Source organism: Thamnophis sirtalis, unplaced genomic scaffold (genome assembly GCF_051295495.1).
Source record: "Thamnophis sirtalis isolate CommonGarterSnake01/CBP01778 unplaced genomic scaffold, rThaSir2_p1.2 scaffold_2, whole genome shotgun sequence".
Taxonomy (NCBI): domain Eukaryota; kingdom Metazoa; phylum Chordata; class Lepidosauria; order Squamata; family Natricidae; genus Thamnophis; species Thamnophis sirtalis.
Genome location: NW_028261382.1, coordinates 45,490,475 through 45,515,610, shown reverse-complemented (window position 1 = coordinate 45,515,610; position 25,136 = coordinate 45,490,475). Strand labels below are relative to the sequence as shown.

Below are 25,136 nucleotides of genomic sequence, written 5' to 3'. Positions count from 1 at the left end.
TAATGATAACAACAATAATAATGTTCAGTTGACTGAGTTTCATGTTTAATGAATAAAGTAAATAATAATAATAATAAGTAATTATTAATCGATATTATTTCTAATATTATAATATAGTATTATAATAATAGTATCATTATTATTAATTATTAATTAATATTATTATTAATCCACTGGTCATTATGTAAAAAATATGATTTACCTGTATCCAGAAAGTCATGGAAACATAAAGTGGAAAAAGTTATGGAAAGTGATAAGGTGAAGATCTTGTGGGACTTTCGAATACAGATGGATCGTCATTTGGAAGACAATACGCCAGATATGTAGAGGGGCGAAGTGTACAGTTTATTGATATCGCTGTTCCTGGAGATGCCAGAGTTGAAGAAAAACAGCTAGAAAAAATCGTGAAATATCGCGATCTGGCCATCGAAACTACATGGCTATGGATGAAGCATGTAAGAGTGATACCCATTGTCATCGGAGCGCTTGGCACCATGTCCAAGAATTTTACAAGATACATCCACAAATTGCAGCTTCCTGCAATAACACCAGCGGGACTACAAAAAAGAACATTGTATATTTTAAGAAGGTATTTGGTCGATACCTAGGACGCTGGCAGCAACCCCTATCAGTCATTAGCACCAGTCAATGGTAATTGTAATGTATTTTTGAATGTTCAGTTGGCTGAGTTTCATGTTTAATGAATAAAACAGATAATGAAGATGATGCTAATGATAATAATGTTCAGTTGACTGAGTTTCAGGTTTAATGAATAAAAGAGATAATGAAGATGAGGACGTTTAGCAACCTCTCTGGAAAGCTGCTTACCCAGCCTCCCAGTTGGCACCTATCCAGGAATAAATCTATATATTGGATTTATTCCTGGGTAAGTAACAGCTGCGGTAGCCTAAATCTTGCCTCACAATCAGGAGGTTGTGAGTTTGATCCTAGGTAGAGGCAGATGCTTGTGCAGGGGGTTGGACTAGATGACCTGAAAGGTCCCTTCCAACCCTGTTAATTGCTTACATAGAGACCCAAAACACTTTGAACTACCCACATCCGGGTCTCACTCCCAGGGACGTCCCCGACTTCCGCTTCGCTTCCAGGCTCTTCCGGGCGAGCTAGGCCTCTCCTCTCTATCATACGCCCCGTTATTCTACAACGGCTTGGCCGCGACATGGCGGTTCTATTGGGCCTCCAGAAACCGGAAGTCGCGCTCCAGACACACCGGGAAGAGGGGTTCCGCTCCCCGGAAGTAGTTTCGGCCGATGCCGGAAGAGAAGGCCCCGGCAAACGGCGAGAGCCTAAGATGGCGGAGGTGGTGAGTGCGGAGCGGAGGGAAAGGTAGCGGAGCCCGCGGCATCCCGGGGCCTTCCTCGATCGCCCGCTTAATTTCTCCTTTTGTTTTTTATTTTGCAGGAGGAAGTGACCGAAGGGTGTAACCTCCCCGTCTTGCGCCGTAACCAAGAAAACGAAGACGAGTGGCGTGAGTAACGGGGGGTGGGCGGGGTTTGAGAAGGAGTGGGCGGGGTTTGAGAAGGAGTGGGCGGGACCACGTGAAATGGTCAATGGAGCTTGCAAGTCCCATTCAGACTTTGTTGGAGGAGGAGTTTAAAGGGGGAGGGGCTTAGTGGGCTGCCAAAAAAGTGCCCCCCCAAGGAGGAGAGTTGGAAGGGGCCCTGGAGGTCATCTAGTCCAACCCCCTGCCTGACCCTACCCCATTTCTGACAGAGGGCTGTCCGGTTTTCACTTGAAAGCTTCCATTGATGAATCTCCCACAATTTCTGAATAACAGAATAATAACATAGCTGGAAGGCACCTTGTAGGTCATCTAGTCCACTCCCCCCGCCCGAGCAGGAGACCCCACACCATTTTTGACAGATGTCTGTCCAGTCTCTTCTTGAATGCTTCCAGTGATCATTTTAAAACTTGATTTTGCCTCTTAGCTTCGTTTTTTTTCCTCCGGCTTATCTCTGCAGTGTGTCATTCGGTTCATAGTCGAGCCAAATTTACCTCCTGGTGGAAAAAGTGTTTTTGGGGGGAAATCTGAGTTTTCGTAAGTGTTAGAAAGAGAAAGTGGCCAGCCTTGGTTTTTCTCCTGTAATAATCTGCTTTTTCTTTTCACAGCGCTGGCTGAAATCCTGAGTGTCAAAGACATCAGTGGCCGGAAACTTTTCTATGTTCACTATATTGATTGTGAGTAAACGAACCACAGGTGGGAACCACTGGATGGTTGGGAAGGAAAATATTTTCTGGATGGAGATTATGAAAATTGGGAGTTGGTTGGGGGTGAGTGGAGGGCCGCTACAATCCTATCTGGACCACTATGAAACTGAAATCAAGATAATTTATGACCACAGATTGTCCTCAGCTTACAACCATTCATTTAATGACAGTTCCAAGTTACAATGGCATTGAAAAAAGTGACTTATGACCGTTTTTCACACTTATGACTGTCACAGCATTCCCCAGGATCACGTGATCAAAATTCAGACGCTTGGCAACTGACTCGTATTTATGACGGTTGCGGGGTCATGTGTGATCCTCTTTTGCGACCTTCTGACAAGCAAAATCAGGAGGGGGCAGATTCACTTAACAACCGTGTCCTGAACTTAACAAATGCAGTGATTCACTTAACGAGTGTGGCAAGAAAGATTGTAAAATGAAGCAAAATTCGTGTAACAACATAAATTTTAGCCTCAATTTTGGTTGTAAGTTGAGGACTACCTGGATACCCCAGAGGTCCAAAATGTTGGCTTGTTATCGACACCACTTAAAAGATCTTTCCTCTATCTATCTATCATCTCTCTCTCTCTCTCTCTCTCTCTCTCCCTCCCTCCCTCCCTATCTATCTATCTATCTATCTATCTATCCCCAGGGATATCTATCTATCTATCTATCTATCTATCTATCTATCTATCTATCTATCTATCTATCTATCTATCTATCTATCTATCTATCTATCTATCTATCCCCGGCTCGCCCGTCAGGCCTGGGGATAAGGATAGTTACCCCGCCCGAATGATGAATGTATGTTGTCTATTATTTTATTATATGTTGTTATCTTAATGTTGTATCCCCCCCTTCCTGGTTTTGTGTGAGCCGCCCTGAGTCCCCTCAGGGAAAAGGGCGGCCTACAAATGCTAATAAACCTAAACCTAAACCTATCTATCTATCTATATATATATACACACACACACATATATATATAAGTACATACATACATACATACATACATACATATCACCATCTCCTGATTGGTCCAAAGTCACCCAGCTGGCTTTCGTGCCTAAGGCAGGACTAGAACTCCCAGTCTCCTGGTGATTGTCCCAAAGTAACTCAACTGGCTTTCATGCCTAAAGTGGGACTAGAACTCCCAGTCTCCTGGTGATTGGCCCTCTCATCTTAGTTTCATACCTATCGCGGGACTAGAACTCTCCGTCTCCTGGTTCCTAGCCTGGTGTCTTATCCAATATAACCTTCCCCCCCCTCACTGAATCCCTGAGTGCCTTTTCCTAAACAAAACCCCTGTCTTGCCTTAACTATACAGTCAACAAGCGTCTGGACGAATGGGTCACTCACGACCGGCTGGATTTAAAGAAGATCCAGTTCCCCAAGAAAGAAGCCAAGACCCCTACCAAGAACGGGCTGCCCGGATCCCGGCCCAGCTCCCCGGAACGTGACGTGGTAGGATGCGCGAGGCTTCGGGGGAGGGAGCGGCGTTGACGGGAAGAGCCTGTTTGGGAGGAGAGTCCTAGCCATCATTTAGGGGTCGGGGTGGGGGGTGGGGGGGAGGCACGGTTGAAATTCCAGCCCAGGTGATAACAAAACCCAGGAATGTTTCTACGACGTCAGGATGGGGGAGTTTGAGAGCATTGATAGTTCGATTCTGCTTCTTCCCCGCCGAGATCTCCGCCTGCAGCTCGGCCTGGAGACAGGGGTCTCCTCCCCCCCCGTACGTTTCCCCGCCCCCCCGAGCAGGAACCCGCGTCATGTTGGTAATGCCCGCCTTCCTCTCTATTCAGAGGAAGACCTTGGATCTACAACCAGCCACTCCATCCAGCGGTAAAACCCTACCCATCCCGGTGCAGATAACCCTCCGTTTTAACCTATCTAAAGAGAGGGAGGCCGTCCCTGGCTCGCCCGACCAACCCCTCTCCTCCAGCTCCTGCGTCCAGCCAAACCATCGTTCTACGGTACAAAAACTGGCACTCGGCCGCTTGTTCCTTTTGATGTCGCGCTTGCTCGGCCCCTTTTCTCCAGAGGCCGCACCAGCTGGTGGGGGGGTTGAGTTAGGTCTGGGCTAGCGAGCGAGACCTCCGGGGGTGGGTGGGTGGGTGCGTCCAGGGGCATTGTGGGTCCTTCCAGGGCCCCCACTTCCCCTCCTGAGTCAAGCCAGGACAGGGCAGACCGTGTCCCATCCCAGAACAGAAAGGGGGTGGGTGGGAAAGACACTTAAAGAGACCACGATATTAAGTTTAAACCACAGATGAAGAGGGCTAGGCCACCTTTAAGCCACAGATGCATTGGGTTCGGCTTGCTACAGGTATGTCCTCAACTTAACGACCACGATTTCCAAAGTTTCTCTGGCTAAGCTGAGTGGGTTTTCCTACCGTTTTAGTACCGTCGTAACTTCAAACGGTCACTAAGTGAAGGGTCGTTAGCCGGGGACCTATCTGTATGAAGTTTCAGGCAGGAATGGAATGGGCTTGACAACTGAATTTGAAGAATGGATGGACATAAATTGGTCAGGGGCTCAGTGGTCAGAATGGAGGATGGCAGGCTCGCTCTGCCGACTGCCAGCAGTTCGATCATGACCGGATCAACCTTGACTCGGCCTTCTATCTTTCCAAGGTCGGTAAAAGGAGGATCCAGATTGTTGGGGGCAAGAGGCTGACTCTGTAAACCTTTTAGAGAGGGGCTGTAAAGCACTGTGAAGCGGTATATAAGTCTAAGGGCTATTGCTACTGCTGTTCTATTTTGTTCTATATTCTATGTTCTATATTCTATCCTATATTCTATCCTGTATTCTATTCTATGTTCTATATTCTATCCTGTATGCTATTCTCTATTCTATATTGTATTCTATATTCTATTCTGTTCTATATTCTATCTTATATTCTATCCTGTATTCTATTCTATCTTCTATATTGTATTCCATATTCTATTCTGTTCTATAGTCTATCCTGTATTCTATTCTCTATTCTCTATTGTATTCTATATTCTATTCTGTTCTATATTCTATCCTATATTCTATCCTGTATTCTATTCTATCTTCTATATTGTATTCCATATTCTATTCTATGTTCTATATTCTATCCTGTATTCTATTCTCTATTCTCTATTGTATTCTATATTCTATTCTGTTCTATATTCTATCCTATATTCTATTCTATATTGTATTCCATATTCTATTCTATGTTCTATATTCTATCCTGTATTCTATTTTATATTCTATATTGTATTCCATATTGTATTCTATATTCTATATTCTATCCTGTATTCTATTCTCTATTCTCTATTGTATTCTCTATTCTATTCTATGTTCTATATTCTATCCTGTATTCTATTCTATGTTCTATATTCTATCCTATATTCTATTCTCTATTCTATTTTGTATTCTATATTCTATTCTATATTCTATCCTATATTCTATTCTCTATTCTATATTGTATTCTACATTCTATCCTATATTCTATTCTCTATTCTATATTGTATTCTATATTCTATTCTATGTTCTATATTCTATCTTGTATTCTATTCTATGTTTTATTTTCTATCCTATAATCTATCATGTATTCTATTCTATATTCTATATTCTATGTTCTATTTTCTATCCTATATTCTATCCTGTATTCTATTCTATATTCTATGTTCTATTTTCTATCCTATATTCTATCCTGTATTCTATTCTATATTGTATTCTATGTTCTATATTCTATTCTTTGTTCTATATTCTATTCTATATTCTATCCTATATTCTATTATATATTTTATATTCTACTCAGAATCCTATTCTAGTCTGAATCCTATTCCATTCCATTCCATTCTACTGCTTTTCCATCTTATGCTGAAAACCTTTCCCATTTAGCCCAGTTTCAAACTGGTTTAACTAGATAAATTGATTCTGTCCCCAATTAGAAGCTGTGGCAGCTCACTAGCTGACACTGGGCCAATCGCACGCTCTACCTTGCAGGGTTGTTTTGTGAAAAATCTAAGGCAGACGAAGCCATAACCCTAACCTCTATAGGTGATAAGCCCAGGGGAGGGGGGGGGGTCGTATCAGAGACAGGGCGGAGACCCAGCTTTTAACCCCTTCTCAGTCCCAGAGCAGAGTTCAGGTCAGTCCTTCCCTTCTCAGCCCACCAGTCGGGGGTGGTTCGAAGGGGGGAAGGGGCTGTGCTAAGAGAGGGAAGGCCTGGGTTCAAATCCTGCCCTGAAGCTCCCCGAATGACTTGGATCCAGTCACACTTCCTTATCCCGGCCTTAGGGAGGAATCTGGGGCTTCGCCAAAGCTCTCTTGTGCACCTTTTGAGCTGCTAAAAAGAAAATCGATACGGTTCAGATCTCTGAAGGCCTGAACCAACATCACAATGGGCCTTGAATTCTCCCGCTGAAGCCTCTACAACTTGGTAAAAGGGCCCCTGGGCCTTGTTTTGCGAAGGAGACGGTTTTACAGGTAGTCCTCGACTTACGACCACAACTAAGCGCTAAGTAAATTCCCCCTCCTCCCCCGCCCCCTTCCGTTTTACCACTTGGCTGACTGCGGTTGTTCAGCGAATCGCTGCGGTTCTTAAACGAGCCGCACGGTTGTTAAGTGAATCCGGCTTCCTCACCGACTTTGTCCGACGGTCGCAAAAAGGGGATCGCGTGACACCCACCCACCCACAAACCGTCCTAAATATGAGTCAGTTACTAAGCATCTGAATTTTGATTGCATAACCACGGGGATGTTTCAGCGGCCATAACTGCGAACAGGGTGGATTTGATTTAAATCGAGCCGATTTAAATCCTGATTTAAATCACTAGTGAAAGGGCTTGATTTAAATCGACTCGGTTTAAGCCATCATTGTTAAAAGAGCAGTTGTCATCTCTGACCTGCTATTGATTCACTGAGAGTCCCAAAATTGCAGAATCTGCAGCCTCGTGCTACATAACGAAGCTCCATTTCAGGCCAAATAAAATAAATGGTTAATGTACCTTAAATGGAAAAATATCTTTAGATAGATTTTTACTCCAAAGGCATTTGATTAAAATAAGCTTGATAAAATTTTTTTTAAAATCCAGTTTAAAATAAAAAATCAGATTTTCTTTTTAAAAAATCATTGATCTTTATCTACCCTGAATAAGAAAAACTCCTAACTTGCTGTTTCCAGTGCCGTTCTGACGGCCACTAAGTGAATTGTCGTAAGTCGAGGACTGCTTGTATTCCGGGTAAAGCAGCTTTCCTAAGTCATTCCCCCCACCCCATTGATCAAAGTTGTGGTGGTACAAGGATACAAGGATGGGTTTCTAACAGGTGAGCCAGGGTAGAATCAGTCCTTTAACTCAGCAACTTAAAAGATGAATGGACTTCAACTCCCAGAATCCCCTCGCAAGCTTCAATTTAAGATGGGTGGGCTTCAACTCCGACAATCCCCCAGGCCAATATGATGGCTGAGGAATCCTGGGAGTTGAAGTCCACCCACCGTAAAATATGGTGGCTGAAGGATTCTGGGAGTCGAGATCCACACCTCTTAAAACATGCTTGCTGGGAGTCAAAGCCCATTAAAGCATGTTGGCTGGGGAATTCTGGGAGTTGAAGTCCACCCGTCTCTTAAAAGTTGAGAAACACTGCTCCAGAGAGAGCCAGCCAATCAGAGGCCTCGTATGACCCTTCTTCTCACCCCCCCCCCAACTTCATTCACCTGGACAGTAGCTGCAGAGATCCCTCCCACCGATCCCAGGCCGAGTCTCCCCATATTTTGCGATGCTGGTGGAAAATTGGGGAGGGGAAGAAGAGAGGAGGAGGAAGAGGAGGCAGCCTGCCACCCCCCCTAGAACTTGTTTGCTTTGGTCTCTTCCAGAAACGGAAGGTGGAAGTGGTCTCCCCCGCAACCCCCATCCCTGTTGTGAGCGAGACAACTCAGGCTTCGGTTTTTCCCCAGGTAAGTGCGCGAAAAGAAACACAGGTGCGATCCACGGCTAAAATTGAGCCCAAAACTTTTTGTGGCTAAAGTGAGACATTTGCGAGTTTGTCCCTATTTTACCGACTTTCTTGCCACCCTTAAGTGGATCGCTTGCAGTTGTTGAGGGAGCAACACGGTCGTTAAGCGAATCTGGCTTCCCCATTGACTTGGCTCGTCGGAAGGTCGCAAAAGCGGATCACGTGACCCTCCCGGGGACACTGCAAACCGTCATAAATACGAGTCAGTTGCCAAGCGCCTGAAATTTGATCCTGGGGGCCCTGGGGGATGCTGCGATGGTCGTAAGTGTGAAGAGCGGTCATAAGTCACTTTTTTTCAGTGCCGTTGTAACTTTGGACGGTCACTGAATGAACTGTTGTAAGTGCTCTTTCCCCATCGGGCGCCCTCCAGACGCATCGGTGCCAGCCACAACTCAGGGATTCTAGCCTACCCTGTATCCAGGTCGTCCACTGGGGAAAAACTGAGCCAAAAGACGCCACTGCGTGGAAGGCTGAGTGCATGCGCGTGCCCGCTTACATTTGCAAACGGGTAGCGAAGGTAAGTGGACACTGTCAGAGTTTGTTGCAAAAATCAAATCCAGAAAAGCACCCACAGATCACTGATTCAGCAGGATTCATTATTATTATTATTACACAATTGTATCACAGCGGCCAGTTGTTTCGCCGGATTTGGCATTGGTTACTAGTCGGGCCCCGTCCAGGGGCCTAGGACATCGTAACGTATTTTCATAATATGCGTGCAGATCCAAGCAGTGCGGCTTTTTGCATTTGACTGATGGTGATTTTGTCAATTTTTAACTGTTTTAAATGTAATTCCAGTGCTTTTGGGATAGCACCCAGTGTGCCAATTACCACTGGAATTACCACTGCTGGTTTGTGCCATAGTCGTTGAATTTCGATTTTTAAGTCCTGGTATTTTGCGATTTTTTCATGTTCCTTCTCGGCGACCCTGCTATCACCTGGTATTGCGATGTCTATGATTGTGACCTTATTTTTCTCAACCAGTGTGATGTCTGGTGTATTATGCGCCAGTATTTTGTCGGTTTGTATACGGAAATCCCACAAGATCTTGACCATCTGATTTTCGGTGACTTTTTCAGGCTGATGTTCCCACTAGTTTGTTGCTGTTTTGATATTATAATTTTTGCACAAATTCCAATGGATCATTTGTGCTACTGAATTGTGCCGCAATTTATAATCAGTCTGTGCAATTTTTTTACAGCAGCTGAGTATGTGATCAACAGTTTCATCAGCTTCTTTGCAAAGTCTGCATTTGGCATCATCAGAGGATTTTTCAATTTTGGCCTTAATGGCATTTGTGCGGATAGCTTGTTCTTGCGCAGCATTATTATTATTATTATTATTATTATTATTATTATTATTATTATTATTATTATTTATTTGTCTTGTATGCCGCCCACTCCCAGAGGACTCCGGGCGGCTCACAAAATTCATGAACTTCTTTATATGCATAATAACACAGGAGTAAAATGTACAATACCAACAGCAGATTCTTCCAACGTGGTAGAGAGGAGAGATTGAGATTTCAGTTTCAGTTCAGCAGAGCAGACAAGTTTCAGTTTCAGTTCAGTGCTCGGAGCTTAATACAGACAAAGAACCTCCTCTATAGAGCGGAGTTAAGCTAAGCCTAAGCCACGCCCAGGCACCAAACTTTTCAGTTTCCAAACAACCCTCATTGGCTGATTTAGTTGCTATGCCTATTTATTGGCTGGCCTTGTTACCATGTCTTTGCCGGTTCATGAATATGCTGACAAATACCACCCCTGCTTCAAAGCCATTTCTGACCCTATCAAAGCCGTAAGAAGACCCCAAAAATGTTACCATTCAGGTGCCCCCTCCTAAAGTCAGCTCAACCCCCCTGTAAAGTTTTTTTAGTAACCGTTCAAAGTTAATGAGACACTTATGACCATTTTTCACACTTATGACCGTTGCAGTATTCCCCAGGGTCATGTGATTTACATTCAGATCCTTGTCCACTGACTCACAATTTCGACGGTTGCATTGTCCCGGAGTGATGTGATCCTTCTTTACGACCTTCTGACAAGCAAAAGAGAATGAGGACGCCAGATTCCCATGTGACTCACTTTACAATGGCAGCGATTCATTAAACGAAAGTGGCAAGAAAGAGGGTAAACTGGGACAAAACTCACTTAACAAACATCTCACTTAGCAATGGAATTTTGGGCTCAATTGTGGTCGTAAGTCGAGGACTTCTTGTAATGCCCTCTTTGTCCCCTTCTCTTTTCCAGAATGGCTCCGCTCGCCGAGCCGTGGCCGCCCAGCCGGGCCGGAAGAGAAAATCCAACTGTCTCGGGACAGATGAGGTACATATCCGGGCCGGGAAGTTGGTGGCCCCCATCTCCATTGCCGCTTGGGAGGGGAGCACGCCTGGCTGCTTCTCCCATCCCTAACGGACCCCCTTTTCGATTCTTGCAAGCAGGATTCCCAGGACAGCTCGGACGGGATCCCGTCGGCGCCCCGCATGACGGGCAGCTTGGTCTCAGACCGGAGCCACGATGACATCGTCACCCGCATGAAGAACATCGAATGCATCGAACTCGGGCGCCACCGCCTCAAACCCTGGTACTTCTCGCCCTACCCTCAGGAGCTCACCGCCCTCCCCGTCGTCTACCTCTGCGAATTCTGCCTTAAGTATGTCAAGAGCCTCAAATGCCTCCAGAGGCACCTGGTAAGGGGTCCCCCTTTCCTCCATCTCCCCACCACCAATCCAGCCTTGGATCAAAGTTGTCCCAATCCCCTCGTCAATTATTTGCAATGATCCCATATCAGCTGAAGGATAGCAATAGCCCTTAGACTTATATACCGCTTCGCAGTGCTTTTACAGCCCTCTCTAAGCGGTTTACAGAGTCAGCCTCTTGCCCCCAACAATCTGGATCCTCATTTGACCCGCCTCGGAAGGCTGAGTCAACCTTGAGCCGGTCAGGATCAAACTCCTGGCAATGGGCAGAGTTAGCCTGCAATACTGCATTCTAACCACTGTAAGGAACATAGCAATAGCACTTAGACTTATATACTGCTTCACAGTGCTTTTACAGCCCTCTAAGCAGTTTACAAAGTCAGCCTCTTGCCCCCAACAATCTGGGTCCTCATTTTACCGACCTCGGAAGGATGGAAGGCTGTCACCCTTGAGCCGGTCAAAATCGGACTCCAGGCAGTGGGCAGAGTTAGCCTCCCATACTGCATTCTAACCACTGCGTGACCCTGTCTCGTCCACTCTCCCATCGTCCCCAGCCCACCCCGCTGCTCTGCCTGCCTCTTCTTTCTGGTTTCAGTGTAGTTTTTAAAATCTTCTCTGTCGTTTTGATCTTCCTTTTATTTGACTTAAAATCCTCATCCCTGCCGTTTTAATGTTTTCATCTTTCTTCTGTTGGGTTTTTAAAACCCTCACCTATTTTTTTAATGTTTTAAACTTCTACCTAGGTTAAAATCTTCGTCTCTAGTCTTAACGTTTTAAGCATTCTTCTGTTTAACAGAATCCTTGATTGAAGCACCATTTTTCTTTGTGAGAAAAAAAAAACAATCCAACTCCGTGGTTTCCTTTCCTGCAGATGAAGTGCGATTTGAGGCACCCTCCGGGGAACGAAATCTACCGCAAAGGGACCATTTCCTTCTTTGAGATCGACGGCCGGAAGAACAAGGCAAGCAAAATTTTTGATAATAATAAAATACCTTAGCGGTGCATCAGGTCTTCCGCAGTCTGAAATCCGCCTACATTTCCCAGAGTTCCTTGCCTGTCCCATTCATGGGGAAATCTGTTCTCGCCCACGCTAAACATGCCACTTTCTGCGTGTATTTTTGTTCTGGATATTGAATGACGGGCCTCTAGTGTAAAGTTTCAAAGGCACACGGTGGCTCAGTGGCTAATAATCCTGACAGGTAGGACTCAAAGAAAGGTGAAAATGCAGCAGGTGCCCAGTGGAAAAAGGCATTCAAACCAAGATCCAAGTTTCTAGCCCTCAGGGAAACCAGTCAGCCTTTGCTCAGCTTCTTTCCCGCACTCCTCCCCAAAACCATTTTGTCTGTCCCAATATTATATTTTAAGCATGTGGCTCAGTGGCTAAGATGCTGAGCTTGTGGATCCGAAAGGTCGGCAGTTCGAATCCCTAGCGCTGCGTAACGGAGTGAGCCCCTGTTCCTTGTCCCAGCTTCTGCCAAGCTAGCAGTTTTGAAAGCAGGTAAAAACTGCAAGTAGAAAAATAGGGACCACCTTTGGTGGGAAGGGAACAGCGTTCCGTGCGCCTTCGGTGTTGAGTCATGCCGGCCACATGACCACGGAAACGTCTTCAGACAGCGCTGGCTCTTGGGCTTTGAAACAGTGATGAGCACCGCCCCCTAGAGTCGGGAACAACTGGCACAGATGTGCGAGGGGGCCTTTACTTTAGTGTAAAGTTCACCAACCTGAAAAAGTCCACCAGGTACTGGTACAATCCTCAACTTACAATGATTCACTTAGTGACCATTCAAGCTAATAATGGCACTAGCTCCAATGGCTGTTTTTCACACTTATGACTGCTGCAGTATCCCCGCGGGCACATGATCAAGATTCAGACATTTGACAACTGATTCATATTTAGGATGGTCACATGGTCTCGGGGTCGCGTGATCCTCTTTTGCGACCTTCTGACAAGCCAAGTCAACAGGGAAGCCAGGTTCACTTAACGACCGTGTGACTAACTTAATAGTTGCAGCAATTCCCCTAACAACGGTGGCAAGGTTGTAAAACGGGGCGTTAAACTCTCACTTAGAAACAGAAATTTGCAGCTCAGTCTTGGTCGTAAGTCAGGGATTACATGTAGTCCTCAACCTACGGGTACAGGCAGCCCTCAAATTTACGACCATCCGATCTTCAACAGCGTACCCTGTTTCCCCCCAAAATAAGACCCAACTGGAAAATAAGCCTTGGCATGATTTTTTCAGGATGGTTATAATATAAGCCTACCCCAAATATAAGACCCAGTTAAGATCATCAACCACACGGATGGCATTTAGTACCGTATTTTCCAGAAAATAGGCTCCAATGCGTCTTTCAGAGTAAAAATTAATATAAGACCTGGTCTTATTTTCGGGGGAAAGATGGTGTTCATCCTTTTGTCCTTTCCTTTTCCTCTTCCAGAGTTATTCGCAAAATCTTTGCCTCCTGGCGAAATGCTTCCTCGATCACAAAACCCTCTACTACGACACGGATCCCTTCCTCTTCTACGTCATGACTGAATACGACAGCAAAGGCTTCCACATTGTTGGCTATTTCTCCAAGGTGAATCTTTGCTTGATTTTTTTTTAAAAAAATCAGTTTTTCTGTTCCCATGCTGTCATTCTCTCTCTCTCTTTCTCTCTCTCTCTCTCTCTCTCTATCTATTGATCTATCTATCTCTATCTCCTCTTTTATGAGAGAGAGAGAGAGAGAGAGGGAGCGAAAGGGAAAGAGGAAAAAGAAAAAAGAGAAAGAGAAAGAAAGGAAAAAGAAAGGGAAAGAAAGAGAAAAGGTAAGGAAAGAGAAATGAAAAGAAATGGAAGGGAAGGGAAAGAGAAAAAGAAAGAAAAAGGAAAGGAAAGGAAAAAGAAAAAGGGAAAGAAAAAGAGAAAAAAGAAAAGAGGACCAGGAGAGAGATCAAGTTAAGATTCCACAGGTGGACGGTGAATGGCCCCTCCCATAGGACATAAAAGAGGAGCAAAAGGGGAGGGGGCTTTTGCAGGAAACAATTTGTTCGTTCAATTCGTTTCAGGAGTGTGAAGATCTGTCCGTGAATCTCAGAGACTCTGTGCCCTGTCTTTCCCGAGTTTGGGAAATATTGACATGGCAGCTTTCCAAGCTAGATAAGGTCTGTGGTCATAAATACACCTTTGAAAGACTGTTTGCCAGGCCTTGGCTGAAGGTGAAGGAGAGGAATTCACACTCGTTTTATAAAAGGAACTAGGACTCTGCCTCGTGCTTTTTGGGGAAGCCTAGGTCAGAAACGTGGCTTGTCAGGCTGCTCTGCGTTTTGGCAAAAATCTTGGCAAAGTTGGGACAGGAAGGGCCAGATCTTTACATTCTGTTCGTCTCGTTCTTTCTGGCAGGAAAAGGAATCCACCGAAGACTACAATGTGGCGTGCATTCTGACATTACCTCCTTATCAGAGACGGGGTTATGGCAAGCTGCTGATTGAATTCAGTAAGTGAGCCTTCCTCTTTCGAATTCGCCTCCGCTTACAATCTGAACTTACAACCATTCGCGGAATGGCTTTTCAGAGTTACGACGGCACTGCAGAAAAGTGGCTGAGGATCTGTCCTCACACTTACGACCAGCATCCAGCATCTTCCCCCGGTCACATGATCAACCTTCAGGCACTTGGTAACAGGCCTGTATTTACAATACAGGGAGTCCTCAACCTGCAACAGTTTACTTAGGGACTGATCGAAGTTACGAAGTGACTTGTGACTGTTTTTTGCACTTAATGACGGTTGCAGTGTCCGGGCCGGGGGGGGGGGTTGTCACTTGATCCCGTTTTGCAACCTTCTGGCAAGCAAAGTCAGTGGGAAAGTCAGATTCACTTAACGACCATGTTCCTAATTTAACCATTGTGGTGATTTGCTTAAGAAACGTGGCGAGAATAGTTGTAAAATGGGGCAAGCCCACTTAACACACGTTTCACTGAGCGACATGAATTTGGGGCTCCATTGTGGTCGTAACTAGAGGACTACCTGTAACGGCCGCATCTTGGTAACCCATCCCAGGCGGCTTCCAACCAACAGCGAGTCGGAGAAGCTGGGTTTGTTTAATGAACGCATGATTCACTTAACGATGGTGGGGAAAAGGTTGTAAAATGGTCAAAACTCACTTTAACGTTTCACTAAACAACCGTCTTGATTAGCAATTGGAAATGTTGGTTGTAAATAGAGCACCACTTATACTTCAATCCATCCCCCAAGTGATCCTGGTGTCAGCGTTCCAAGTATCATGTAGAATTAAATCAGAGTCCAAGGCTTAACGATCCTTAAAGTTCCAATTTAATAAAGCAGACATCTTAACACATCTGTGTTAATCCCAATTCTGGAAATGACATCAGAATCCCACCCAGTTAAAAGTTCATGATCTTGTCCCCACACCCACAATCCATCACATGGTCCAATCTTCTTCTTCCACGCTGGCATCCACACCCAGCTGCTTCCAGTCAGGTGTAAAAGTGCGGAGACAAAAGACGACCTTGGCTTCTAGTAAAGAATGACAACAATACATTCCACAATCCTACTCCTGTCTATTCCCCCCTCTCATCAAATATACTAATGAAACAGCATAATGAAATAAGAGAAAGTGTGGCAGGCCAAAATTCTAAAAGGAATATAATTGCAGGCCTGCAACCTGGATGTTTCTTAAAATCCTGGCTTGTTTTTAACTCAGTTCTGTCTCTCCCCTCCAGGTTATGAGCTGTCCAAGGTGGAAGGCAAGACAGGCACCCCTGAAAAGCCCCTCTCGGATTTGGGCCTCTTATCGTACCGCAGCTACTGGTCCCAGACCATCCTGGAGATCCTGATGAATCTCAAACTGGAGAACGGCGAACGCCCACAGATCACCATCAAGTGAGGACCAAACTAGAAGGACAGTGCGAAAATTGTAGGGAAGGATGGCTTTGAATCCCTCAAAATTTGAGCGGGACAAATGTCTTTCCCGGAGCCGTCGGCCAGTTGTGGTGTTGCGGGGGAAACATAAGGCCAGGGATGAAATACGGAAGAGATTCTCCAAAGAGCGGGTTGGACTAGATCAGTGTTTGTCAACCTTGGCGACTTTCAGTCCTTTGGACTTCAACTCCCAGAATCCCCCAGCCAGCATAGCTGGCTGGGGGAATTCTGGGAGTTGAAGTCCAAAGGACTGAAAGTCGCCAAGGTTGACAAACACTGGACTAGATGACCTGTTGGTCTCCTTCCCGCTCTTGGGATCTTATTCCGTTTGCTCTCGCCATTCGGCTCTGTGATTGATTGATTGATTGGGCTGCTGACTGGGCTAAAAAGCAATTTCATTTTTTTGCCTTCTCCCTGTTTGCCAACGGGAAAAAGAGGCTTTTTTGTTCTCGAAATGTAAGCAGAATTGCCCAGAAATTTAGATCTCCAATATTCATTGGGGCTCTCCCCCCCAATGCTGTTTTCTCCAATCCTGTCCTCCATGCATGCATCCCCAACTGAAGAATGTTGCCCAAAATTTTACAGATAAAACTAATCATTACCCATTAGAGCATTTTTGGTTTGATTTTTTTTGGGTGGGGGGAGGGGGGAACTAAAGTTATGAACGAAAGCTATGTCCAATTTGTTTAACGCTGGACAATAACCCAGCGTTACCCGAGTATTTATTTATAGGGGAGAAATGTCGAGGAATGGAAGGATTGATACTCCTTGCAGGCAGTTGGTCATTTGGATCCTTTTAGAGGGTCATTGAGGCCTCTTGGAGGTTTATCTGGGAACAATTTATATTCCTGGCAGAGAGCTGCTCATTTGCATCCTTTCAGAGGGCCGTTGAGGCCATTTGGAGGTTTATCTGGGAACGATTTATATTCCTTGCAGAGAGCTGGTCATTTGGATCCTTTTAGAGGGTCATTGAGGCCTCTTGGAGGTTTATCTGGGAACGATTTATATTCCTTGCAGAGAGCTGCTCATTTGCATCCTTTGAGAGGGTCATTGAGGCCTCTTGGAGGTTTATCTGGGAACGATTTATATTCCTTGCAGAGAGCTGCTCATTTGCATCCTTTGAGAGGGTCATTGAGGCCTCTTGGAGGTTTATCTGGGAACGATTTATATTCCTTGCAGAGAGCTGCTCATTTGCATCCTTTTAGAGGGTCGTTGAGGCCACTTGGAGGTTTATCTGGGAACGATTTATATTCCTTGCAGAGAGATGCTCATTTGCATCCTTTTAGAGGGTCGTTGAGGCCACTTGGAGATTTATCTGGGAACGATTTATATTCCTTGCAGAGAGATGCTCATTTGCATCCTTTTAGAGGGTCGTTGAGGCCACTTGGAGGTTTATCTGGGAACGATTTATATTCCTTGCAGAGAGCTGGTCATTTGCATCCTTTTAGAGGGTCGTTGAGGCCACTTGGAGGTTTATCTGGGAACGATTTATATTCCTTGGTCATTTGCATCCTTTTAGAGGCCACTTGGAGGTTTATCTGTGCCCTCGTGGGTCACCGTAGTTTCAGCAGTTCCAAAAAGGCTTCCCACCCCATTTGCACCACTCAGGTGATCCCTGAGGACACAGATAAACTTCCAAGTGGCCTCAACGACTCTCTAAAAGGATGCAAACGACCAGCTGCCTGCAAAGAGCATCAATCCTTCCATTCCCCACCATCCTGTCAGAACTGAGGAAGCCTCATGGATGAGAAGCAAAACATCTTCAAAGAAAGTCCAGTTTCCCCTTGGGGGAAAAAAAAAAGCACTCTTGGGACAACCACGACCTGGATAATCTCCATAGACATGTGCAAATGAAGATTTTCTCACTTATCTGTTGCTGGCGTGGCCCGGTTACTATCAGGCCACAAATCCGATGCCGGTCTGTAGCTCTGGGATTAGAGACTCTTTGTTTTACTTGCTGGAAATCTGAAATTGCTTCCAACTACGGCGGCTTTTCTTCCCCTTCAGCATCTTAATTATTTTCTCCGCCCGTCTCCATCTTTTTCCAGCGAGATCAGCGAAATCACGAGTATCAAGAAGGAGGATGTCATCTCTACGCTTCAATATCTCAACCTCATCAATTATTATAAGGTAAATTTGTCGCTTGGTGGTTCAGACCTCCAAGCCCTCTTCCAAACTCGGTTTCCTTCTTTCTCTCTTTTTTTCTTCCTTACCCCTCTGTTCTGACCCCCCTCACCACACACCAACACACTCCGAGGCAAAGATACTTTATGGAATTTAACAGACAGACAGGTCCTTGGCAGCAAACCGGCACAGATAAGACTTGGCAGCAATCCAACACAGATAAGCCGTGGCAGCAATCCAGCCTGCTAGGCTCACAATACTGTTCTCCAACATTCGTTAATGCGTTGACTTCTGCAAAAGGGGCGTGTGCACAAGCAGTCCTTTTATAGTCTGGAGAGGAGCCTAATGACCACCAGCTGAGTGCAATTACCTCCTGTAACTGCGCAACTGTTCCTGACGCCTATTAGCTCTTTGGTGCCAGGCATCCAGGAACAATTCACTGCTGATGTCAGGATCACACTCCCTTGTCTCCTCCCCGCTGGTCCAAGGCTCAGGCGCCTCCTGGTGGCCAACCAGCCTCTCTGCGCCCTGCTCGGAGTCGGAACCCTGTCCAGGGTCCTCCAGAGCCGACTCAGAGGGCCCGTCGGAGTCTGGTGGCAGCTCCAACGGCTCCTGCTGGGCCACAACACCCCTCCCTCCTTTCCTTCTCTCATCTTTCTCCGTTTGTCTTCCTTCCTTGCTATATTTCCTTCCTTCCTTCTCATTCTTTCTTTGCTTCCTTGTTTCTTTGACTTCCTTCCCACTTTCTTCTTTTTCTTTTCCTTGCTTCTTTCTCTTTCCTTCCTTCCTCCTCCTCCTCTCCCTTCCCCCCCTATTTTCTCAATTCTTTCCCTTCCTTTCCATTTACCTTCCCAACTATTGTCGCTTTGTAACTCCCCAGGGACAGTACATCTTGACCCTCTCCGAGGACATCGTGGACGGGCACGAGCGGGCCATGCTGAAGCGAATTCTGCGCATTGATTCCAAGTGTTTACATTTCACCCCGAAGGACTGGAGTAAGAGGGGGAAGTGGTGAATTCAAAGGCTCCCCCCCCCACGGGCCCTTTGACTTTGGCAAAAAAAGCGGGGGGGAGGGTTCCCCCCAGGACCTCAGTGTACAGCGGTAGCAGGATCAAGCTGACCACCACCACCCCTCATCCCTACCCCGCCCCGGACTCTGAACAGCCCTGCGCGTCCCGGATGGCCTTTTCGAGACGGGACTCCGCCAAGACTTTGTGTACAGTAGTTGAAAAGCACAGACGGGTTGTGTTCACCCTGCTTATATCGGTCCAGACATTTCTGAATGCTCCCCACACTCCTCCAGGTTGGGGGGCTGAGGGGGTTTTCGCGCGCCCCCCCCGAGTCCCATGGTGCTCGGGTACAAGCGGATTTGCGGGGTGCACCTTCCGAGCGGCCAGATAATGGATCCCATCCAGCAGCTGATTCTGGCGGGGAGAGGGAGAGCCCACGGCACTCTGGGGCTGAAACCCCGGAGCGGGCACAAGGCCGAAACCCCTCCCGCCGGCTCCAGGTCAGAAGAGATGGGGGCCGCGCGGGCCTCTTCAGGAAAAGCCTGGAGCGCCGAGAAGATGCACCTTTCTCAAAAAGGGACAACTGACCTCTTGTCTCTGATTGGAATAAATGAACAAAGTCCTTTTTTTTAAGGAAATGAGAATCCCGCTTGTTTGGCAATTATTTCTTTTTTTTCTTTTTCTTCACTTCCTCCCTCCTCCTTTTCCATTTGTTTCTTTCCTCCCTTTTTCTTTGTTTCCTTTCTATTCTCTTTCCTTCCTTTGTTTTTTTTTCTTTTTTCCTTTTCTTTCTTACCCCTCCCTTCTTTCCTTCTCTCATCTTTTTCCATTTCTTCCTTTGTTCTCATTCTTTCTTTGCTTCGGTTCTTTTCCTTCCGTCTTTTCCTTGCTTCTTTCTTTTCGTCTTTCCCCTTTTCTTGCTTTTTCTCTTTTCCTATCTTCTTTTTCTATTTTCCTCTCTTCTCTTTTCCTCTTTTCCTTGCTTCTTCCTTCCTTCCCTCCTCTCTCCCTTTCCCCCTGCTCTCTTAATTCTCTTTTCCTTCCTTTCCATTTCTCTTTTCTTTCATCCTCTCCCTTCTTTCTTCTCCCTTCCTCCCTCCCTCCTTCCTTTTACCTGTTTCCTTTCTTCCCTGTCCCTCCCTCTTTTTCTTCATTCACTTGGTATGGAATGCGGGGACTAAAGAAAGTTGGATTTGCAGGAAAGACCCAATAGCCGTAGCTCCTGAAAGCGTTAAAAGGTTTTCCCCCCACCCTGAATTGCAGTGAAAATCTCAAATTTTTCAAGAGAAGTTTGACGTTACAAAATGAAAAAGCCACATGGCGACGCTAATTTCTTGCAAAAAGTTGGGTTTTTTTTTGGCAGCCTTCCCCATTCTGTCCCTGAAAGAGTTGATGGAGGAGCCTAAAGCAAGACCATCGCTATTTTCAAAACCATTCGAGGTTTTATTCATGTTTTTTATTTATTTAAAAAAAATGCCAGAAGTAGTTAGGAACACCCAGCGGACACCAACATTTTAAATAGGACTGTCTTCATCTTCACTTGGAAACAAGATCCACTCAAATCATTTTAGGAATTAATTAAGCCTCTGGTAGCAAAAATATGGACCTAAAATTGATTAAAACTCAGTCCACAGATCCATGGGAAAGCTGCAATTTTTCCAAGCGGCTGTTAAAATAAAGCATAAATTGCAAATAGAGTTTGGAAGGGAAAGGTGTAAGCGAAGGGACTTTCTTAACACAGCAAAGAGGCTGAATGTCCTTTTTCACCCAAATCTGCATTTTAAGTCAGAACAGCCCATATTTTCCTCCACGATCTCTTCAGGCAACACTTTGGTCTTCCTCAGTCTTCATCGGTAACGGGGGCATGGATCTGCAAACAGACCCACAAAGAAAATCAGCGCCCTTGCCTTGTGCCCAAACGCATACAGGTAGTCCTTGACTTAACAACCATTTGAAGTTCCAACGCTGAAAAAAAGTCACATTTAATGACGCTCACGGCATCCCCTTAAGTTACCTGAGCAAAAATTTGAGCTTTCCAAATTTCCAGCGTCACCATTGACAATTTTCTCTGAGGGCTTCGGGCAAGCAAAGTCAATAGGAAACACCAGATTCAGTTAACGGCCACGGCGAAAAAGCGGTCGTAAAATGGAGCGCGATTCACTTAACACCCGCGCTGATTAGCAACGGAAATTTTCGAGCCAAAATTGCGTGGTTTAAATCAAGGACTACCTATAAATTTGGCCCAAGAATAAATTCCCATAATCCTGACAGGTAGGACTCAAAGAAAGGTGAAAATACAGCTGGTGCCCAGTAGAAAAAGGCAATCATATCAAAATACAAGTTTCTAGCCCTCAGGGAAACCGTTCAGCCTTTACTCGGCTTCTTTCCCGCACTCCTCCCCAAAACCATTTTGTCTGTCCCAATATTATATTTTAAGCATGTGGCTCAGTGGCTAAGATGCTGAGATTGTCGATCAGAAAGGTCGGCAGTTCGAATCCCTAGCGCTGCGTAAGGGAGTGAGCTCCCGTTCCTTGTCCCAGCTTCTGCCAACCTAGCAGTTCGAAAGGATGTAAAAAATGCAAGTAGAAAAATAGGAACCACCTTTGGTGGGAAGGGAACAGCGTTCCGTGCGCCTTCGGTGTTGAGTCATGCCAGCCACATGACGACGGAGGCATCTTCAGACAGTGCTGGCTCTTGGGCTTTGAAACGGAGACGAGCAGCTCCCCCTAGAGTCAGGAACAACTAGCACATATGTGCAGGGGGAACCTTTACCTTTATACCAAAAAGAGGTAAAAAAAATAACCCCATGTGGCTTAATACGGATTTGTGAAACCAGTTTTTGTTTCACATTTCTGCCTCACGCTATAGTTGAATGAACCTTTCAGCCAGAGCGGACTTCAACTCCCAGAATTCCTCAGGGTTAGACCAAGGAATTCTGGGAGTTGTAGTCTGGAGGCTTTTTATTTATTTTTTGATGCGGAAGTCAACCAACGTTCACTCACCCCTTGAGCGATGGCTGGCCAAGCGAGAGCCATGACGATCTCATCGCTGTTACTGGGTGCCCGTTCCAGATTCCACACCGTCAGGGAATCAAAAGCTGACTTCACGCCTACTTCCCGTTCCTGGGTAGAAGGGGGGTGGGTATGGGGGCAGAAAAGGGGATGCTGTTGGCCTGGAGCGCTGGATTTATTTGCTACACCTTACCCCAGTATGGAAGTGTGAGCCTCCCGGATAAGGATAGGAAAGACAACTAGATGAGCTACATGGTAAAGCTACATTGGAAGAATCACCCAGCCCTGAAAGTACGAATCTCCCCCTGTCTCCTTTACAGCCTGAGAAACTAGGGAGGGTCCCTTCTGAGCCTCTTTCTCCATCCATTGTGCAGCCGAGGGCTCAGCTGCCTCTTATCTCTCTGTTGCCTAAAGCCACATTAATAGAATCTAGCACATCTGAAAGTACGAATCTCCCCCTGTCTCCTTTACAGCCTGAGAAACTAGGGAGGGTCCCTTCTGAGCCTCTTTCTCCATCCATTGTGCAGCCAAGGGCTCAGCTACCTCTTATCTACCTGTTGCCTAAAGCTACATTAATAGAATCTAGCGCATCTGAAAGTACAAATCTCCACTGTCCTTTACAGTGTGAGAAACTAGGGAGGGTCCCTTCTGAGCCTCTTTCTCCATCCATTGTGCAGCTGAGGGCTCAGCTGCCTCTTATCTCTCTGTTGCCTTAAGCTACATTAATAGAATCTAGCACATCTAAAACTACAAATCTCCCACTGTCTCCTTTACAGCCTGAGAAACTAGGGAGGGTCCCTTCTGAGCCTCTTTCTCCTCTCATTATACAGTTGGGGGCTAAGCTGTCCCTTATCTGATGTTCCTTAGCAGCCTCTCTTTTGCCCTGTCTTCCCCACATACATTCTGGGAACAAACCTTGGATGTTAGGCCTAAGTTGGCCTCTTCCAGCACTAACCCGACGTATCCTTTGGGAAGGCAGCTTTCCTTCCCCTTCAAGCTTCGGCCACGGAAGGACACCGAGGCCTCTCCTGGATGAAGGCAATAGGTAGGAGAGAAACCACTGTGATGAAATCAAACAGGCATTCACAAGACCTCTTTTCCCCATAGCACATTAACCACAATAAAAATACAAGAACTGAATCAAAACACCCACAGTAATCTACAAATATTAGCATACTAAATTATTATTATTTTTTAAAAAGCAGACGATAGGGTGTTTATCTATTACTAGCTGATGACCTGGCATTGCCCAGGTATTTATAGACATCAAAGCATTTGTCTGACGGGGGCCTTTCTTCCATGTACTCCCATGCCCATCATCCCTGCCCCAAATCCATCAGCCGCTTCCCCATTGGTCCACTGGAGGGCGAACATCATGGCTGGCTTTCCAGAGGAAGCTGCGAAGGAACTGACACCACAAACAATTGCCACTCTAGGACACTGCGCTCGCTCCCCTTAACGGGCCAGGCGTTTCAGAGTTATGCTGGAACACACCCAGACACGCCTCCCAGTATTTGTAATGCTGGAACACACATAGATCCTTTTTTATATATTAAAATAGTGATATTAATATATAATACAATGTATAATAATGTCATATATAAAAATAAGAATTATGATGATGTAGTATCTCCCTAATAATAATTCGCCAGCATAAAAATCAATCAAATCGTTGAATCAATCCAGGTTTTAAATTTGTATAGGGGACAAGGACTTGAAAGCTAAAAAAAAAGGGACCAAATCTGGCGGATAAAAATAAATCACAAAACATAAACCAAGATTCATCTATTTCAGTGTTTCTCAACCTTGGCAACTTGAAGATGTCTGGACTTCAAGTCCCAGAATTCCCCAGCCAGCATTTGCTGGCTGGGGAATTCTGGGACTTGAAGTCCAGACATCTTCAAGTTGCCAAGGTTGAGAAACACTGATCTATTTAGTAGGTTGTGTGAATGTGGCTAAGGTTGAGAAACACTGATCTATTTAGTAGGTTGTGTGAATACACCAACGGATAAATCCTATCTCATGTTCCGTCTCCCCCTTATTAAAAATGCAATAGGATGGCAAGCGGGGAGAACTTTGAGGAACCCCCCCCCAAAATGTTTCCAGGACACCAGAGGCCCCAATACTGAAACAATAAGCCAGGATTCAACTTTAAAACCTTCCCTACCAAGGGAAAGCTGCTCCCACCAACCCAGGTTTTCTCCGCCTTGGCAGCTGGAAAGAGGGTGGACTTCAACCCCCAGCATCTGCTGGCTGGAGGATGATGGGAGTTGGAGTCCACCCACCTTCCAAGCTGGAGGAAAAGATAAACGCCGCGCTAACCAAGGCTGAAGTCAGATTCAGGCGGCGCAACGATGCCAGATTCACGAGGATTGGCTCGCAGCCGTGCCGTCCTCGGCGGGAGAACCATGGGTGTTGTAGTCCCCCCCCCCGAACTGGGGAAGGAGGGGTGGGTGGGTTTGCAACCTCCCTCTAGCCGGAGGGCGCCCGGTTGCAGAAGGCTCCCTCCTTCCGGGCACCTTTGCGCGCCCTGCGCTGCGCCCCCTTCCCACGATCGAGGCTCAGGATGGCCGCCTTTGCAGCTGTTGGCGGTCCCGGCCGGAGCTCGCCTGCTGCAGCCCGCCTTGCCTGCCTACCCTCGGGCGCCTTGGGGTCGCGGCGGACGGCGGGCGCGAAGTAGCGGTCCACGGCGGCGGGTCCGTCGTGCTGGATGGCGCAAGGGAGGAGATGCACGGGGTCCCGAGGCGCCCCCGGCAGGGAAGCCAGCGCCAGCCGCGCTCCGCCCCGCTCTTCCCCCGCCATGGAGAGCCTCGCGCGCTGCCTGCCTTCCCGCGCACGCCGGCCCCGCCCCGGGATCCACCCCCGGGAGGGAGGGATCCTCCCTGGCAGAGATCCCACCAGATGGGAGGGAGGGAGGGAGAGATCCTTCCTTTACCAGGGATCCACCTCCCATGGGACAAAGGAGATCCTCACAAAGGAATCCACCCCCAAGTGGGAGGGAGGAGATCCTTCCTCACCCAGGAATCCACCCCATGGGACAAAGGAGATCCTCCCTTACCCAGGAATCCACCCTCAAATGGCAGGGAGGAGATCCTCACTCACCCAGGGATCCACAAACACCACTCCACAGGTGGGAGGGAGAGATGCTCCCTCTCCCAGGAATCCACC

General features: G+C 46.4%; 2 protein-coding genes across 5 annotated transcripts; one reads left to right on the top strand and one right to left on the bottom strand.

The window, feature by feature from the left end:
• Nucleotides 1–1,211: 1,211 nt before the first annotated feature.
• KAT5 (lysine acetyltransferase 5) lies at nucleotides 1,212–19,601 on the top strand. Of its 4 annotated transcripts, none has more exons than XM_087705279.1 (14): nucleotides 1,212–1,321; nucleotides 1,420–1,486; nucleotides 2,128–2,196; nucleotides 3,551–3,687; nucleotides 4,026–4,196; nucleotides 8,067–8,147; nucleotides 10,456–10,530; nucleotides 10,647–10,895; nucleotides 11,776–11,865; nucleotides 13,341–13,481; nucleotides 14,285–14,378; nucleotides 15,625–15,784; nucleotides 17,872–17,953; nucleotides 18,828–19,601. In XM_087705279.1, the coding sequence occupies exons 1-14, from the start codon at nucleotides 1,310–1,312 to the stop codon at nucleotides 18,960–18,962; spliced, it is 1,563 nt and encodes a 520-aa protein (XP_087561405.1). In that variant the 5' UTR covers nucleotides 1,212–1,309; the 3' UTR covers nucleotides 18,963–19,601. The 4 variants fall into 4 exon arrangements, with proteins under 4 accessions (XP_087561405.1, XP_087561404.1, XP_087561407.1 ...); XM_087705278.1 differs by having other exon boundaries at nucleotides 10,644–10,895; XM_087705281.1 differs by lacking the exon at nucleotides 4,026–4,196.
• A 778-nt stretch (nucleotides 19,602–20,379) lies between these two features.
• Nucleotides 20,380–24,806, bottom strand: RNASEH2C (ribonuclease H2 subunit C). Its single transcript, XM_087705275.1, has 4 exons — nucleotides 24,605–24,806; nucleotides 22,884–22,996; nucleotides 21,960–22,079; nucleotides 20,380–20,827 (listed from the first exon to the last, which is right to left on the bottom strand). Exons 1-4 carry the CDS (start codon nucleotides 24,768–24,770, stop codon nucleotides 20,798–20,800), a joined length of 429 nt encoding a protein of 142 aa, XP_087561401.1. The 5' UTR covers nucleotides 24,771–24,806; the 3' UTR covers nucleotides 20,380–20,797.
• Nucleotides 24,807–25,136: the final 330 nt, after the last annotated feature.

Bases quoted from the DNA above. Each gene is read 5' to 3' on its own strand.
- KAT5 (XM_087705278.1), top strand. The intron at 14,379-15,624 runs GTAAGTGAGCCT...TCTCCCCTCCAG, and splicing joins CAAGCTGCTGATTGAATTCA to GTTATGAGCTGTCCAAGGTG. The intron at 15,785-17,871 runs GTGAGGACCAAA...ATCTTTTTCCAG, and splicing joins CGCCCACAGATCACCATCAA to CGAGATCAGCGAAATCACGA.
- RNASEH2C (XM_087705275.1), bottom strand. From the start codon at position 24,770: ATGGCGGGGGAAGAGCGGGGCGGAGCGCGGCTGGCGCTGGCTTCCCTG. The intron at 22,080-22,883 runs GTTTGTTCCCAG...CCTTCTACCCAG, and splicing joins ACTTAGGCCTAACATCCAAG to GAACGGGAAGTAGGCGTGAA. The intron at 20,828-21,959 runs GTGAGTGAACGT...GTCTGTTTGCAG, and splicing joins GGCCAGCCATCGCTCAAGGG to ATCCATGCCCCCGTTACCGA.